The sequence below is a fragment of the Ictidomys tridecemlineatus genome, chromosome 2, assembly GCF_052094955.1.
Source record: "Ictidomys tridecemlineatus isolate mIctTri1 chromosome 2, mIctTri1.hap1, whole genome shotgun sequence".
Classification (NCBI taxonomy): domain Eukaryota; kingdom Metazoa; phylum Chordata; class Mammalia; order Rodentia; family Sciuridae; genus Ictidomys; species Ictidomys tridecemlineatus.
The window spans coordinates 13562131-13580657 of NC_135478.1; the positions used below are offsets into that span (position 1 = coordinate 13562131).

Here is an 18527-nt window from a genome sequence, read left to right on the forward strand (position 1 = left end):
GCATGACGTGAAGCCCCGGTGTGAGATGGACTGTCCAGATCTGGTGGCCAGAGAAGGTCCAGGCGTCTTTGCTGCTGTTCCTGCAGAACTCCCCGAAATTGAGCATAATCCCACTCTGGGCTGGGAGCCAGGTGTCCTTGAGCTTTATCCCTCTCTCCAGCGTGTCTCCTCTACTTGACCTCCTACAGACCCCCGCTTCCACCCCTTTCCCCACCTCCACTCTCTCATGGTTCCAGGTGACTGTGGTCTTTTCCTAAACAACCTTCCTGGACCCCCTCCAACCTCTCCCTGCAGAGCAGCCACAGGGATCACTTCCAAATGCAAACCTGATGCTTCAGGCGTCTCCGCTCAAAACCAGGCACAGTTCCCAGCACCAGTGCTACGACCAGACGCCTAACTCATCCTACAGCTGCGGGGTCTGCCTGCTCTTGCCCCCAGATCACTGATTTTCCTGTGTTCTCTTTTTCCCTCCTCTCTGCAGTCTGGGAATGCTGATTTTTTTTTTCTTTCTTTTTTTAAAGTTCTTTAAATGTGCTGTGCTCCCTCCCACCTCCGGGCCTTTGCATGGTTGTTCCCTTTGGCAAATGCCCAGGCATGTTTCAGATCTCACGAAAATGCCATCTTCTCTGGGAAACCTCCATCCCTTGCTGGATGCCGTTAAGCCCCCTGGATGGCAGGTGGTATTTTGTAAAAATAGTCATGGCAATATTCCATGTTCCACATGTTATTCCAGGATGTGGCTGTTTCCCAAGTTCTGAAGCATGTCTGCCCTCCCCTTGAATTTGGGAGGGATTTTGTAATGGCTTTTAAAGAAAGAATCCAGTGGAAATGATTCTTTGTGACTTCCAAGTCTGGATTGGACAAGCTGATCTGGGTTTTACCTGGCTTGCTCACTCCCTCTCAGGAGAATTGTTCTTGGAACTCAGCTGCTATGTTGTAAAGAAGCCCAGGCTGCACGGGGAGGTCCCCTTAGGGTTCCAGGCTACAGCCCAGCAAGGGGCTCAGCCTCCAGCCAGCAGCCCCTGAGATGTGTGTGATGAGCTTTAGAAGACTCCAGCCCTCAGCCTTCAAGGCAACCCAGGGGATACCCAGGGAACGAAGGACGAGCTAGACCCACTAAGCCTGCCCAAACTGCAGAATGGAGAATAAGCATCTCTGTCCCCTTACGTTTCTAAATTTTGGACTGGCTCATGACACGGCAGAGTAACAAGAAGTTAGTAATTGTTCCACTTAGACCTTGTATTTGAAGCATTTGTTACATATGAGAGTCTACCTGCCTGTGTGTGGTTAATTCCTATCTATCCTGAAAGGCCGAAAGCCCCGAAGGTGAATTCCATGTTGATTTTCACGATTCTACTCCTGACACCTAGCACAGTGCTAATTTCTTCTTAGCCTTCCTGGACCTCTTTGCATATACAACACTTTGTGGGCCGGGGCTGTAGCTCAGTGGCAGAGCGCTTGCCTAGCATGTATGAGACACTGGGTTTGATCTTCAGCACCACATAAAAATAAATAAAATAAAGGTATATAAAAAAGGTTCCATTAAAAAAAAACACTTTGCTCACTCACTGAATGATCATTTATTTGATAAATGCCTCACTGATGTGGCTCTGGGTCAGAGATTTGTGTCACAGACGAACCACAGATGAACCATGCAATGATTCTGTACTAAGGACTGTGGGAGGATCAGAGCGGGTGGAAGAAGTTTCTAATAGGGAGAGACATTTGGTTTGTGCTTTGCAGGATGCACATGTGTTTTCTGCGTGATGAAGAGATGGGAAGGCACTTCTGACAAAAGGAATGTTGCATGGGGCCAGGAAGTGGGCAATGGGGAGGATGGTCTGCACCCACAGAGGGTAGTTTTTGTAAGTAGAAGATCTTGCCCCCCCCCCAAAAAAAAAAAAAAAGGTTTGCAAGGCTCAGGTTCTGGTCACTGCAATGTGATCTCATCTTATAAGAAATAGGAAGACCTCAGGTATTTGGACGCAGTGGGCAAATGATCTGTGTTCTTAAAACCACCTGGTCTGGGAAAACTGGTTGGGAGGCCTGTGATTCCCTGAATTGACCTTGTTGAGAAGTGATGGGGTGAAGGCTAGGGAAGTGAAGACAGGAGGAATGGGGCTAAGAGAAGGGCCCTTTAGTAAAAATTCACAGGGCCCAGGGCCCTATATTAGGGTGTTGACGCCCAGATTCTGTTCTCACACCAACCCTATAAGGAGGGGTCTAGAAATCTTTCCCAGTTATTCATTCTGCTGTTGTAGCCAAAAAGCAAGTTGGGCTGGGCTTGGGATGTAACTCAGTGGTGAAGGGCTTGCCTGACACGTGTGAAGCCCTAGGTTTGATCCCCAGTATGTAAGTAAAATTAAAAAATAAAGAATATAATAAAAGGTAAAAGCATCACCCGGAGTGGTGGCCTGTGCCTGTAATCCCAGGCTGAGGCAGGAGGATCTCCAGTTCAAGGCCAGCCTCGGCAACTCAGTGAGGCCCTAAGCAACTCAGTGAGACCCTGTCTCTAAATAAAATACAAAACAGGGCTGGGGATGTGGCTCAGTGGTTAAAACGATCATCAAGCATGTGTGAGGATCCGGGTTCCATCCCCAGTACCAAGAAAGGCGGGGAGGAACAGGCTGAGACGCTTGATAAGTGGGTCGGGGTTCCTGTATTCTAGTAAAACTTCACGCAGCACCCCTAAAATGTGAATTTCATATGTCACAAAATAAGGTTTGGATTTTCCCCCAACTATGTAAATATATAAAAACGACTCTGTGAGCTTGCAGGACCGGACAAAATCAGACATCAGGTCTTGGTTTACCTACCTCTGCTTTGTAGATCATTGGTTGAGATTCCAATGTAAGACACAAGAGCCCCCAAGAAGTCCTCTAAAGAGCTCCGCCCACCTCTTGACGTAGCCAGGCCCCACCCCCGGGGCGGAGATTACGCATGCGCGACCTGCCTTCAGGCGGGGGCGGGGCGGGCCGGGACTCTGACTTCCAACATGGCGCACGCAGGTAGCGGCGGCGGCAGCGGGGGCTCCGCGGGCCGGGGGCTGAGCGGCGCCCGCTGGGGTCGCTCCGGTTCCGCGGGCCACGAGAAGTTGCCGGTGCACGTGAGTGGCGTCCCCGCGCTCTTTCTGGGATCCTGTCCTCCAGCCCCCGCAGGCCGGCGTCCCTCACCCGGGCCCCGCCCGGCCCTGGCGCGGCTCTGCCTCGGCCTTACTTCTGCGCACCCCGGAGCCTGGACCCTCCCTCCACCCCTCACTTTGTCCCCTTGAAGGCCCGCTAGGTCTCCTCACCCCACCAGGGACCCCAACTCACTGTCTCCTCCTCCCGCGTTCCCAGCCCTCTAGAGCCCTCCCCCTCCCCGCAGGTTGAGGACGCCCTCACCTACCTGGACCAGGTGAAGATCCGCTTTGGCAGTGACCCCGCCACCTACAACGGCTTCCTGGAGATCATGAAGGAGTTCAAAAGCCAGAGGTAACCGTGGAGCCTTCCCCCACTCCCCCGGGGAAGCCCCCCAGGGCCTGAATCGGACTAGCAGGGTGGGACTCTCCCCACCTCCTATACCTGATGCCCCCGCCCGCAGCTGGGTGACCTTGTGCAAGGTGTCCAACCTCTCTGAGTTTTAGTTCATTCTGTTTGAAAAAAATTAAAAAAGGGAATGGATAGTACCCACCTTGTGGAGCTGTTGGGATTCCTGGAAGGAGGGCAGGGATGGCGCAGACCTGGGAGGTGAGTCCCAGAAAGCAGATCCTGTCTTTATTTAAAATTTTGAATTTTAAATAAGTTTTGTTCATGAAAGATTCGGAGGGATTAATTTTGACATTTTTGTTTTTGGAGCACTACATGAAAATGTTATTTATCTTGATTTAAATTTTTTTAGCACCTACTTACCTTTAAATGTTGATTCTGTGGTGCCCCTTTTACCTCTCTTCAATCCCAGGCCTACTTGGAAGTAAGGGTCATAAAATGCTTAGTAAGGGATCTGGCCTATAGAGAGTGTTAAACACCTGAGATGTGTTTGTAAGCATGGAATCAGGGTGGGAGATAGTGGGGAACTTCAGAATCATGCCCTTGTTTTATAGAACACTCATTGGGGCTTGGAGTTGGTAAAGGACTTCCTGTAGTGGCAGAAGTGGAACTAGAACTCAGACCCCCAGTCTGTTAAGATTTTTGCAGGTCACATACCTGCCACACTATTGTCCTTTCCTAGGCAATGTGGAGGGCCTGACCTGTTTTTCTTCCGTGGAAAGTGAAGTACCAAGGCCTGGATGGTAACCACAGCCGAAGGGAGACCTCATTTCTTCCTTCCTGTTCTTACCCATACCCCGTACTTGTACCATCTTTGACGTTGCAGTCTGTTGCTCAGATCAAAACCTGTGTCATCATCAATCCCTAGTTCATACAAAATGAAGGAATTTATCACATCACTGAGAGGATTTTGGCCTCCTGCTGTTTCTTGGGTTCCAGGACTTAGAGTCAGCTCTCCTGACATTTCCAGAACCAAGTGCATAGGCTTGGAATGTTTTGGGGAGCTCTGCTGTGTCAGTATTCTATAGTTCTCAGCAAGAGGGCACAGGGAGCCTGGGCCTTGGCCTCAGGAAATAGATCATTGTCTGCAGATCATGTCATACTGATCATATTTTAGATTGCCTTTCGGAGAGTTGAGAAACTCGTTGAGGGAATGGGGAATAGTTCACTTTTAAAAGCTCCTTGAAACCCTTTTGCCCACTTGAGTTGTTTTTTTCTTCCAGCATCGATACTCCTGGAGTCATCAGGCGTGTCTCACAGCTCTTCCACGAGCACCCTGACCTCATTGTTGGATTTAATGCTTTCCTTCCCCTCGGATACAGAATAGACATTCCCAAGAATGGCAAGTTAAACATACAGTCGCCTCTGACAAGCCAGGTATGCCGCCACAGAAGGGGGTCCCAGTGGTCTGGGCCTTAACACAGCACACCCTGTTACTCAGTTTGGGCATCGCGTCTCGTTTGTGTCATTGCCAGAAATCTGTGTAAGACCTGTTCTTTTTCTAGCTGTGCTAATTGCTTCTAGTGCAAATCAAAATAGATCAAAACATGCAGGCAGCCTCTACATCCCAAATTGATCTGTTTGGAAGATTTATAATCAAAAGAAGGAACTGGAGGTACAGCTCAGTGGTAGAGCATGTGTGAAGGTTCCAGCACCAGCAGAGAAAGTGGCTGTCAGGACATCATCTTCCTAACACAGAATTTATGTTAAGTCAAAATAGCCGAATCAGCAGTTACTGAGGGCTTGGCTTAGGCTTCCCAGTGAGCCCACCAGGCAGGCTTGTCCTTGAACTCAGGCATTTGCTTGTCTGCATCAGATCACTCTTGGTGCCACCAACAAAATAAAGTGGGTGAGCTGTGTGTATGCGTGAGTAGCTGTGTTTATTGTTGCTATGCTTCATTGAATTGCTGACAGGGTTGTTGACTCAGCTCAGGTGTGGGGTTTTGATACCTTCTCTCTCAAGTGACAGGTTGCTGCCCCTTCTGCATCTGCTTCTTGCTAGAGTTCATCAGACTCTTGGAGAAAAAGAAAGCCTATTTGAGTGTCACTTTTATAAGGTAACTAAAGCCTTTTTCTCTCTTAGCACAGTTCCCTCCTAGGCCACAATTCTGTGCTATGGGGGGCTGTTCAGTGCATTGTAGGATGTTAGCAGCATCCTCAGCCTCCACCGCCCCAGTCACGACAGCCAAAACGTTCTCCAGACATTGCCAGATGTCTCCCGGGGGCAACATTGCCCGTTGTGCATTGCTGGTCTAAGTGAGCCAGCTCTCCCATCCTCCAGCCCCTGCCCGAGAGCTTCAGCAGGGAATGTAGCAACGCCACCATTGGAAGCACCGTTAGGTTTCTCCTTCAGCGGAGGAGATGCAGTGCCAGATCCAGGTAGGACTTGGAATTTGGAAAGGGAATAAGGAAAGGTGATGTGCCTGTGCCCAGTCTGTCCTAGAGGCAGGCTTCTTGGTGAATTCTGCTTTTTCTGTGCAAGGCAAGCCCCACCATCAGCATGTTGTCTTACTAAAGCTGAGGAGCCCATCTCAGTATCAGAAGGGAACTTGGAAATGTGTGGCTGCTGAATTCTGAAGAGCTTCCATTTCACATTTGCCCCAGGATCCAAGTGTAGGGCTCCCACCTCCAGACCAGAAAAGCCTTAGCAGGATCAGTCTCTGGAACAATTGCAGCTGGGGCTGAAAACCAAGCTCGTTCGCAGCAGTGGTGGCCATGAGAGCATTTGGAGAGTCTGACCACAGAGTGCTGAGTGAAATGGTGGGTGAATGCTGGATGTGTTCACCGTCCCTTGCTAAGGAAGAGCTGGGGTTGGAAGACTAAACCATCCACGGTCCCTGTGGAGCTGCACGTGGTTGTATTCAGAACCAGCTCTTCCTGAAATAGCAGAGAGGCCCCTGCTGTCCCCTGCACCATGAAGGGGTGTTATACAGATAATGACACTAACCAGAACCCTGTGTCCCCAGCAGGTAGCCTAGTTGACCAGGGAGGTCTGTTGACTTGAAGAAAGGCTTGACAAAGGTGTTCCCTGGGCAACTGCAGAACGGGTTTCATACCTCGCTGCAGCCAGGAGGCACCTTCCCCAGGCTGGGGAGGTCTGTGCCGTCAGGGCATCCTGGCGCCCACTTGCTTTCATCCAGCAAGATGACCTGTCAGGACAGGCCTTGCTCCTCAGCAGTCAGGCCATTATCTGCAGGGCTTCCTAAGAGGCACGCACGAGATGGCCTTCCAGCTTCCTGGGGTCTCTCGGGAGGCCAGAACAGGCAGGAAACTGCCCAAGGCGCTCACACACAAGTGCCCCCTTGATTTTCTCTTTTGATTTGTTTTGCCAGTTTCACATTTTGAAATACAGCTTTTGGGGTGTTTGTTTTCATTTTGTCTTAAAGCCTGCCAACCAGGGACAAGGAAGAAGTAAGTAGTCCTTTGGCTACTGCCCTCGGGAAGCCCTCGCTGCAGCTTGTCCACCTCAGCACCGTTGCGCTTTGGGGCTGCATCACCTTCTCGGGGGGCCATCCTGTGCACCATGAGGTGTTGAGTAGCACCCTTGGTCTTCACCCACCAGATACCCAGAGCATCTGGTCCCCCAGTTGTGGCAGCCAAAAGTGTAGCCTAGTGTCCCCTTGTGAGCAGAACTGCCCCAGTTGAGAACACAATCCTCGAAGCACAGACGCAGCTGCGGCCAGTGTGGACAGGGGCTTGGTGGAAGGAGCATTCTCTTCTGGGGCCTCAGCCCTGTGAGTCGGCGTCATTTGGGCCTCAGTTGTAGTCCCCTCAGGCAGTCCCTCTCTCCTGCCCCCTGTCACTGTCATACCACTCTGGGTTCTGTGATTCAGAGTGGCTAAGCCAGGGAAAGAAGTTGAACTCCATGGTTTCTTGTTGGCTTCCTTCCTGGGCAGCCTGGAGGCCTTCAGGTGAGGTAGAGGCCTCCCGACTTGACAGTGTCTCTGCGTTCCCCAGTGGTGCTGGGGAGGAGAGTGGGACCGTAGGGTGCCCAGCCCCAGGTCCTCTTCAGGGCAGATCCTCCCTAGGAGACGATAGCTTTAGAGAGCACCCAGTGTGACCTGTGCACAGTCAAAGGGAGCCACCATTTACTCCAGGGGTGGTGGGTGGTCCATCATTTCCTGGCAATTGGGTTTCCCAGTTGTGTCTTATTCCGCAGGGAGCAGGAGTTTGGAGTCCCAGCTCTTGACGTATGTGCTTGGTCCAGGTGGGGATTCAGATGAGGAACAGGGCGAGACATGGACTGTGTGTGTGAGGAGCTTCACTGCTGTGGACGAGAGGTAGCAGGGCCAGGCCAAGCAGAAGATGCCTGTGGAGTGCCATAGGCAGACACAGAACAAGGGGAATGGGAGTCGTGTTGTGAGGGCCTGTTCCTGGCAGGTGTAAAGGGCTGAGGTGGAGCGAGTGAGTGAGTGAGCCAGGGGGCCAGCGAGGTTGGGACGTGAAGCCAGGCAGGGGGAGCCATGGAGAGTTCCGGAAGGCACCTCTTCTGCATGACGAGTGAACCAAGGGGTCGAGATCTCTGAGAGGCCAAGGAGGTTACCCTGAATGATCCGGGTAAAGTGGACAATGGTGAGGACCAGGAAGGGTCTGTGTGATGGGCAGAGTGCATGGGGACCAGAAAGTGGGTCCAGGGAGTGGGATGTCGGGTGAGCGCAGGTGCCTGATCCTCCGGGGAAGGTGGCGTCTCCTGCTGAAATGAGTGAGGCCAGGTAGCAGTTGGGGGCTGCTGTGGCTCGGTGCCACTGAGGTGTCTGTTAAACCTCAAGGGGGCCGTGTGTGGACACTCAGGGGGAGGCCTAAGACCTTGCTAACTGTTGAGGCCTCTCTGCCCCAAGGGAGGGAACGAGTGGCTTGTTCCAGAAGTTTAGGGCAAGGTCCACTTAATGTGGCTTGTAAACCAGAGCCAGTTTGGCTTTGAGTGGCCGGTGGTTTTTGTATTTTCCAAGGATTGTTTAAAACATTTTTTAAAATGTGATATCATTCACATAACCATTTCATTTAAAAATGTACGGCTCAGTGGTTTTTAGTAGATTCATAATATTGTGCAACTGTCACCACTGACTTCCCTCACCCCAGACAAGCCCTGTCTTCCTAGTTCTCACCTCCCTCCAGCCCTGCAGCTCTGCTGTGTCCCTGTGGCTTCACCTGTCAGTGGCTGCGCACCGTGTGGCCTCTGCCAGGTTGCCTTCACTGAGCTCTTGAGGGTCGCCCATGTCGTACCTGTGTCAGTCTCAGTTCCCCCAGGGTGCATCAGATGAACGTGTGAGCTGTTGAGTCGTCTGCACGTGGCCATTGAGTCGGGCTGCTGTGCGTGTTCACGATAAGGATTTTTTGAATACCCATTTTCATTTCTTTTGGGGTCTGTACTAGCAAAGGAGCTTCTGGCTCCTAGGGTAATTGTGTATTAAGTTCATTGAGGAGCTGCCAAGCTGCTTTTCACAGTAGTTTCTGTTGCTCTCTGGCCCCTTTCCTGAGCCCTGGTCTAGAGGGGCACTTCCCTATCTTACCATGATGCATGTGGGGCTTAAAGATGCCCCCTTGGGGCGGTGGGGACTCCCAGTGAGCCCAGTCTCCTCAGGAGCAACCCTTGGCCCCATGGCTGCGTCCTTCCAGTCCCCACCCTTTCCTGGCTCCTTCGGGCTCCTTCCCCTGCCAAGCCTGTGCCATGAAGGAGCACAGATGCTAGAGCGTGGGCTGGCACGTGCCTGGAGAGTCATAGATCATTGGAGTTGTGGCAGCTCTGGATCTTGTGGGTGTCTGTTTGTCTGCTCTGGCTTTCTAGAACTTCTCTGTACCCACTGTTGGAGCTCAGTTGTGACCCCCCTGCTGTTGATGCCTCACCCTGACTGTAGCGTCTGCCTTTATGTCTGGGGTTCCTCCTCAGACTCAACCAGCCACAGGTTAAAAATATTCAGGAAAAAAAATTGCATCCCCCTGAGCGTGAACAAACTGTTTTTTCTTGCAGTTGTAGGGACTGAACCAGGGCTTCAGGCTGCTGGGGGAGCAGTCTGCATGGAGCCACACCCCAGCGTGTTCTCCCCTCACCCTCCTTTTATCTCTTACTCTCTCTTTTCATTTTTTTTTATTTTTGAAATTGTCATGATTTCCTAAACAATACAGTATCACCACTAATTATATGGCATTTACTTGGAATTAGGTATTCTAAGTCACTGAAATAATTTAAAGTCTGCAGGAAGAAGCATGTAGGTTATATGTAAATACTGTGCCATTTTCTGTAAGGGACTTGAGTGTCCTTGGTTTTAGGTACCTGAAGGGTGTCCTACAGTCACCTGCAGATATCAAGGGATGACTGTATTTGGAAGCAGACCCTTTGCGGAGTTAATCAAGGTGAAGTGAGGCCATGAGAGTGGACTCAAGTTAAATATGACTGGTTTCCTTGTAAGGAGAGTTCAGAGCAGACCTGCAGGGGAGAGGCCTGTGTCTGAAGGCAGCCCTCTGCAGGCCAAGGAGGGAGGCCTCGGAGGTAGCCGGACCTGCCGGCACCTTGATCTTGAACTTGCAGCCTCCGGGACTGTGGGAAAAATAAATTTCTGTTGTGGTCCCATGTTAGGACAGCCTGAGTAGTCCACCCAACCAGGTGATGGCACGTGTGCCAGGTGCCTGTTGCAGTGACAGTTCTGCAGTGGGCAGCAGTGCACCTGGCCTTTCTTGTCTCAGAGGAGTCATCAGGTGAGCAGTGTTTGGACCTCAGGGCAAAGGAAACAGTGGACACATCTGTTTATTCCTTCATCCATTCGCCTGGTCATCCACAGTGGTGGACACGGCCTGCTCTGTTCCAGCCTCGTTCCAGGCACTGGGAACACAGCAGTGAACAGAACCAAAGCCCTGCCCTCATGCTGCTTGCCATCCAGTCAGGGCTGGACAGACAGAAAATCAGCACGTCCCATGAAGGAATGTGTCAGTGACATGGGGAAAAATAACAGCAGGGGCTTCAGGGTCATTTCACTTTGGTAAGCGATGGTTCCAGAAGGTTTTCTGAGATGTCTGAGCCAAGACCTCCAGGCAAACTGGTCAGAGAATCCTGACCCACTTGAGAACCTGCCACCTTGTGCTGGGGACTGTGCAGGATGGTTCTGGTTTAGGGGCTTGATACCCCTCCTTCAGGGGCATGATCTGACCCACCATGAGTCCAGATTCTGTGTGTAACAGAGAGACATATTTGTATCTGTGGTACACTAATACAAGGCATACTGGACGGGTGATCAGGGCCGACCCGCTCCTCTCAAGTGACTGATGACCTGGGTCCCAGAGTTCTGTGTGCTGGGAATCCCTGAAGTCCCCCCGGCAGCGGGTGCCTGTAGCCTCTGGGGTCCCCACCGTACACACCCCGACTTTCCTGTAGGAGGGGGATCTCCTCCCTGAGAACAGCCTTGGTGGACTGGGATCTCGGAAGGTGTGGGAAAACTTCTTTTGTGCACAACCTAAAACTTGTCTCTGACAAGGATCAAACATGCACATTTTGTCAATTTTTCTCACGTGCTGAGTTTTCAGAATCTAAGTTCTCATTAAGCTCGGCTGTTCTCAGATGGACTGGACGGATGGGGGCAGGTGAGTTAGTGAGACTCCCCAGGAGCGGCACACACTCACGCATGTTCTCTGGTGCCCCGCATGGCTTCCCCCCCACGAGGCCCCGGAAGTCACCCTTCTCTGCATCTAATAAAACATCATCTTGGCTCGGCTGGGTTCCGTCTGCCCTGGATAGATGGCAGCCAGGCCTGGGGTGTCTTAGAAACCTCCTAGTGTTGACTTGGGGGAACTCAGTGTCCCGTTGTTGGCAGGAGAATTCGCACAACCATGGTGACTGTGCAGAAGACTTCAAGCAGCAGATGCCATATAAGGAGGACAAACCCCAGGTGCCCTTGGAGTCAGATTCTGTAGAATTCAACAACGCCATCAGCTATGTGAACAAGATTAAGACCCGCTTCCTGGACCACCCAGAGATCTACAGGTCGTTCCTAGAGATACTCCACACTTACCAGGTAGGAGCCTCAAGTCTCGCTTCTTCGTGCCATTGTTCACGATCATGCACTGAAAGCATTTGGATTTTCTTGTCTGAATTTGAATTCACAACATCCCATGAAATTCTGCCTTTTTTTTTTTTTTTTTTTTTTGAGACAGGGTCTTGCTAAGTTGCTTAGGGCCTCAATACATTGCTGAGGCTGGCCTTAAACTCGTGATCCTCCTGCCTGAGCCTCCCAGTCCCTGGGATTACAGGTGTGCACCACTGCACCTGGCCAGACACAGAATCTTATTCTTTTCTTTTTATGTTTTTGGTGATGCTGGGGGTGATCTAGTGCCTCATGCGTGCTGGGCCGGTGCTGTACCACTGAGCCACAGCCCGGCCTGCAACTCTGCATCTGTGAAACACTTGCTCCCCTTGTCTTTATCAGCAACCCCTGACACCCACCTTTTTACTTGCTATGAATGTGATGACTCTAGGGACCTCGTAGAAGTAAAATCACCCAGTATTTGTCCTTCTGTGAGTGGCATGTTTCATTGTCTTCAAGGTGCATCTGTGTTGCAGAATATGTTAGAATTTTCTTCCTTTTTGGGCTGGGGCTGTGGCTCAGCGGTAGAGCACTTGCCTAGCATGTGTGAGGCACTCGGTTTGATCCTCAGCACTGCATAAAAATAAATAAAATAAAGGTCCATTGACAACTAAAAAGTACTTACAAATTTTTTTTTCTTCCTTTTTGAGGCTGAATGATATTCCATCAAATGCATGGAGCACGTTTTGTCTGTCTGTCCTTCCGTTGATGGACAGTTGACTCCTTCTACCTTTGGGCTCTGAGGAGTAGTGCTGCTGTGAACTGGTATACATATGGATGCTGATTGGAATTTTGTTAATTTTGATTTTGCTCCTTGAAGCACCTTTGCATCCAAGAAATTCTGGGAAACACACACTAAGGGGAGTTAAAAGGAAAAAAAAAACAAAAGCAGTCTTATTTTTATAAGACAACTTCGTTGTTGTTTGGACGTTGCAGCTAGCCTTTACTTCTGCTGATTACAGCTGGGCCCAGTGCCAGAAGCTGGAGTGACAGGGACAAATGTTGCCTGCTCCTCAGAATTCAATCTGGTGGTACAAGAGCTTCAGAGACAGACTGGGGTGGGAACGAAGGATGTGTGTAGGAAAGGTGTGTTGAGGTTCATAGTAGTGACCCACAGGTGTCACAGGGGATCTCCAGCTAGAACCTTGGTAAGTTGATCTCTGTCAGTCTCAGATGAGCATGAATGAGGGACAGATTTTCTCATACCGAGAAGACCTATGCAGAGTTTAGGGGCCATGGGCCAGAGCAGAGGACTGGCATCTGCAGGGGACTTGACAGGAGGTGCCCGGGGCTGGTGTCAAGCTAGGTCTACATCACATGCGGGGCTTAGATGTCATCCTCACCCAGATGTGGAGTTTCTGATGCTTGTCATTTTTTTTAAGCAGCATTTTTATAAATGAAAGCTGCATGACCTTGAGATGTCACATTAAAAAGTGAGATTCTTTTTAGATGATAAGATTGACAGCGTTTGCTCCCTGTGAACTCAGCAAAGCCGTTTTGATTGACCACAGTTTGCCATCCGTGGTAGAGTGACCTGTTGGTCCCTGTCAGCATGGGGAGGTGACAGGTGTGAGTTATGCGAGGGTCTTTTTAAATCTAATGGATGTCGTGACCTTGTACAGTGATGGGCAGGAAATCACCCAGTGTTTCTCCTGGACAAAAATCACATGTGAACAAAAGCAAAGTGTACACTGTGCTTAAATCATACCCTGGTACATGTGTCACGCTCAGACAGACTTGTGTTCAAAACAAGCTCTGGCCAGAGTGGGCTAAGAATGAGTTCCCAGAAAGTGCATACCAGCATTGAGGATGTGCATACATGGCAGCTACAGAGACAGATTCCCCCAACATCCTTCTGTGTGTGGGAGCACAGGCTCCCAAGTCCTCCTGGGAAGTCACCAGCCCTTTTCATGTCAGTCTCAGGAGCCAAAGAAGATGTCCAGAGCAATGTTTCAAGTTGTTTCTTTGAGCATCAGGCAGGTGGGCCAGTCCTTCACATTTAGCCTCTGCATTGAGTGACCTTTGCTCATTGTTGTACTGGAAGCTTTGTGGGGAGGGGTTGGTTTGTTTCTCTTCTTCCTGAATAGGTGCTATGGATGCCAAGACGTAGAACTTCTTTCCCTGGGCCATGGGTACAGCACAGTGGAGAGCACTTTCCTAACGAGTGGGACCCTGGTCCCTCCCCAGCACTCCTGCCCCTGGCAAAACTTGTTTTCCTTCCTGCAGGGCACAGTGGGCCTGGCGGGAGGGAGCCTGCTGTAAATCATGTCAGTCTGCAGCCATGGTGGGACCATAGAAACCTATGCCCTGCACCATGGAAGGGTCCCCAGCATTGCCACCTCTTGCTGTATGACGTTCTCAGGAATGAAATTGACAGGGACATATTTCTAAAGGCCAACCTCAGTTTTGCAGGCCAGTTCCTGCTACCCACCTGGGTCCCCTTTCTGGTCCTCCTCGTGTTACTCTAACCCCTGTCAGCCTGTCTTCCCTCGGGACATCAGTTCCTGCTGACACTGAGCCAACGTGTTCCTCGGCCTGGAAGTCCCCTTGCTCTGCCCTTCACCTCCTTTCTGGTGACTTCTGGACTTCCTCTGACCCTTAGGAAGACTTTGGATCCCCTGACCTTACTCTTCCCCAGCCTACCCCTAACTTCAGCCAGGCATGTGGTTCCCTGGCTCCCTCTGCGTGGGGACCCAATATAGCTTCCTGTGTCCCCTCCACACTCCATGGCCAAGGCTGTGCCGTGCCGCAGGCTTCAGATGCAGATGCATGGGGCTGTCATCCTGCAGGCAGTTTCTCCTGTGAAGCATCCCTCTGTCCCCGCACGGTGAGGTGCCTTTGTGTCCTGGCCCTGGGTGTCTTGGATCTTGCCTAAAGTCTCCTAATTTCTTTCCCAAAAACCTGCAGAAGGAGCAACTGCACACGAAGGGCCGGCCGTTCCGAGGCATGTCTGAAGAGGAGGTCTTCACTGAGGTGGCCAACCTCTTCCGGGGCCAGGAGGACCTGCTGTCCGAGTTTGGACAGTTCCTGCCTGAAGCCAAGCGGTCTCTGGTGAGTACTGAGCCCCACAGGGTGCCTGGCCAGGCTTGTCTACCCTCTAGGACACATCAGGCTTCCCCCGGAAGCTACATGGGCACACACACCCAGCAACCCCCAATGAGTGTTTGAGCCTTTAGGCTGCTGACAGGTTCCTAGAGGTGCCTCCTCACACAGACTGTGCCTGAGTCAGGGGAGGCCGGGAGGAGGCCAGGAGCATCCTCCCTGGGAGACGAGGAGACACAGTGTCGGGGCCCACATGTCCCACCTTCTCCGCCCTCCAGAGCTGCCACCACCCACACCTGACCCAGTGGGCCACGCAGGGGAATTGGGCCCACCGCCTCTCCCTCTGTTTAGTAGGGCTCTGATCTAGACGGGACGGATTAGAGTGGCCTGAGATGTGGCAGAAAACAGGTTGAGGAAGGGCCTTGGCTGGGCAGGTCAGGGGCTCATAGACTGAACCCAGCTTTCTTTCCCAGCTGGGCCAGAGGCTGCTGGGGCTGCCTTTGCCTTTTCCTTTTTTTGGAAGAATATAGGCTTTTAAAAATAAATTACACGAAGCTCATGTAACATAAAACTCACCATGGAAAAGTGTTTGGTTTAGTGGCATTTAGCACATTCATGGTGTTGCACAACCACATCTGTCTAGTCAAGAATGGTTTCATGACTGCCAGGGGAAACCATGTCCTCATTGGCTGTCACTCCCACCCTCCCTTCCCCAGTCCCTGACAACCACTAATCCACTTCTGCCTGTGGATTCCTCTGTTCTGGACATTTTATATAATGGAATCATTCACAATATGGCCTTCTATGTCTGGTTTGTGTCACTCGGTATCATGTTTTCAAGGTTCTTCCGTCTCACAGCAAGTGTCAGTCCTTTCTTACTTTACGTGGCTGAATAGAATATTCTGCTGTATGGGTGGACCATATTTTGTTCATCCGTTCATCTGATAGACATTTAGGTTTTCTCCATATTTTGACTATTGTGTGAATAATTGTATACAAATGTTTGTTTGAATTTCTGATTCCAGTTCTGTAGGTCTATACCTGGAGGAATTACTGGATCCTATGGTAATTCTGTTTAGCTTTTTGAAGAATCTCCAACCTGTTTTCCATAGCAGCTGTACCATCTTATGTTCCAAGCAGAAATGTACCAGAGTTCCAATTTCTCTACATTCTGCCAACACTTGTGATTTTTCATTGTTTTGTTTTATAGCTATCACCGTCAGTGTGGAGTTATATCACATCATAGTTTTGACTGCTTTTCCCTGGTGACTAATTATGTTGAGTATCCTTTCATGTGTTTATTGGGCATTCGTGTAACCTCTTTGGGAAAATATCTATTAAAGCTCTTTACCAAAATTTTTTTAATCTGTTTGTCAAGTTGTAAAAGTTCTTAATATGTTCTATACTGGATTCTCACAGATAGATAATTTGTAAATATTTTCCTCCATTCCATATGTTGTTTTCCCTTTCTTTTTAGTCCTTTGCTGCACAAAAGTGTTCAGATTTGTTGAAATTCAATTTATTTTTTCTTACATTATTCTTACATTATTACATTATTTATTTTCTTACATTATTCTTAAGAAGCCGTTGCCAACTGAGGCCATGCAGGTTTCCCTCATGGTTTCTCCTAACAGTTTTAAAGTTTTTGCTTTTTGGTTTAGGTCATTATCCTGTTTTGAGTTAAAATTTATATACAGCATGAGGCAGGGTCCAACTTTATTCTCTTGCGTGTGGAGATACCCTAGTCCCAGCCCCGTTTGTTGAAGAGATCATGTTTGCCCACTGAACGCTCTTGGCACCCTAGCTTCTGGTTTAAAGTCGCTTAACTACAGCTGTATAGGTTTGTCTTTGAAGTCTCACTTCTTATCTGTGGTTACATGTCTATTCTTACGTCAGTTTGATGCTGTTTTTATTACTGTAGCTTTGTAGTAGGTTTAAATCAGGAAGTGTGAGTCCTCCAAATTTCATTCTTCTTTGCAAGATGATTTTGGCATTCAGGGTCCCTCGAAAAACTTCCGTGTCTACAAAAATGGCCATTGAGCTTTTGCTAGGAATTATGTTGAATCTGTCGATCACCCTGGGGATATTGCTGTCTTAGCGTATATCGTATAGCGTATAAGCCTCCTGTGAAGACCAGACACCTGTCCGTTTCTTGTCTTTAATGTCAGCCCTCACTGTTCACTGTTTTGTGGTTTTGGTTCCGGTCTCGCACCTCTGTGATTAAATCTAGTCCTGATTATCTCATTCTTTTTGATGTCATTGTAAATGGAATGGGTTTCCTTTGTTTATGTTTAATTTCTGGATGGTGCATTGCTGACATACAAAAGCATCCCTGATTTTTGTGTGTTGATCCTGAAACTTTGAACTTGTTTATTGGCTTTAGTAATTTTTATAGACACTTAAGATCTTTAGTGACTCTATCCTGTCACCTGCGGATAGGTCATTTCCTTCTCCCTTTCCAGTGTGGATGATGCCCTTTGTTTCCTTTTCTGGCCTCATCGCTGTGCTGAGGCTCCAGTACGATGCTAAATAGAAGAGGCAGAGCCGGCTCCTCGCCTCCTTCCTGGCCCTTGAGGAAGGCCTGGTGGTCGTTCAGCTCGGAGTGTGGTGTGCGCTTGGGTTTCCTCTTTCTTTCTTTTCAGTGCCTGGCACAGGCCCGGGCTCCACACCTGCTGGGCAGGCCTCGCCCCTGCCCGGCGTTGATTACACGCCCTTTACCAAGTTGAAGGAGTTCTCTTCCCAGCTCCTCCAGCCTTGTTTCCTCTTTTCTTTTTCCTGTCTGTCCTTGATAACAGCCGGGCAGGGGAGCACATGAGCCTCACTGTCACTGCGGCTTGATCCTTCCTCTGAACGAATATGTGGTGGGGTAGATAGGGTGGGAGACGCTGGTCCAGAAGGGAAGGGCTGGACCAGGGTCTGGGTTTGGATGTCAGGGGTCAGGGTGCTGGTTGAGTCTGGCCGATTTCCATTGTTTTCTTGGGTCACCCCGCCCACTCCCAAATCTGTCCTTCCCTTGTCCTTACTCAAAAGTCTCCCCTAGCCTGTCCAGGCTAGTGGGCCAGGACTTGTCCCCAGGTGTCACCATCTCTAGGATACTGAGCAGCATCCCTAAGCAGAGAAGCCACTGGGAAAGACTTCCTAACTCCAGCTCAGAAATTCCTCCTGGTGGGACCGGTGACCTGTGACCTGGTCTTCGCCCCCCACCTGAAGCCTTGGTGCCTTCAAGATCATGGGCTGGAAGAGCCCTGAGAGCAGTGTCTCCTGGGCTGGACCCCAGCCCTGTGCCTCAGGAGGACCGAGCAGCCATGCCACATACCCCCTGACACAGGAATGGCTGTCTCTCTTGCTCAGGTGGACCCTGAGAGGCACTGTCGTTTGGGTGCTTTGTGCAGCACCCGCATGTGCTCGGTGCTACAGAAGGGCTGCTGTGTCGGGGAAAAGCAGGTGCCACTCCGGAGGCCGGGCCCCTCCTCTCTCCTCCCAGATGTCTGATCCAGGAGGACAGACACCCACCTCCTCGTGCCATCTCCCTGCCTCATGTCCCCAGAGCTGCTGGCTTGCAGGAAGCCAGCATGGAGCCCTGGTCTGGAGTCCCTGTGGTGACAGGCGTCTGCATTGGCCTCCTCACTTCCCCTCCTCCTCTGAGTCCAGCCCCGCCCGGGTCTCTCTCAGGTTCAGAATCTCTCCTGGAACTCCCACCCTCCTCTTTGAAATCCTGGCATCCCTCCCTCCCTCCTGCCTATCCAAGGTCCTCCGAACTGTGGTTCAGGGGCCACGGGACCACGCAGAGCACAGGGATCTCACCCCCCACCTCCAGCAGCACCGCCCCCTCATGTTGCCTCCTCCTGAGCCCCTGGCAGCTCAGGCTAAGTGCCGACCACCCTGG

The 18527-nt window shown here is 50.6% G+C and overlaps 1 protein-coding gene across 2 annotated transcripts in view; it reads left to right on the top strand.

Moving 5' to 3' along the window:
- The first annotated feature begins 2949 nt into the window (after nucleotides 1-2949).
- The window catches only part of Sin3b (SIN3 transcription regulator family member B), a 39038-nt gene continuing 23460 nt past the window's right edge, over nucleotides 2950-18527 (top strand). Inside the window, exons 1-5 of one of the 2 annotated variants that reach the window (XM_078037761.1) lie at nucleotides 2950-3106; nucleotides 3367-3473; nucleotides 4751-4904; nucleotides 11330-11530; nucleotides 14507-14650. In XM_078037761.1, coding sequence (XP_077893887.1) covers nucleotides 2996-3106; nucleotides 3367-3473; nucleotides 4751-4904; nucleotides 11330-11530; nucleotides 14507-14650 — 717 coding nt within the window. In that variant the 5' untranslated portion in view covers nucleotides 2950-2995. The remainder of the gene's footprint in view (nucleotides 3107-3366; nucleotides 3474-4750; nucleotides 4905-11329; nucleotides 11531-14506; nucleotides 14651-18527) is intronic. The other variant, XM_078037762.1, reaches the window with a different exon arrangement.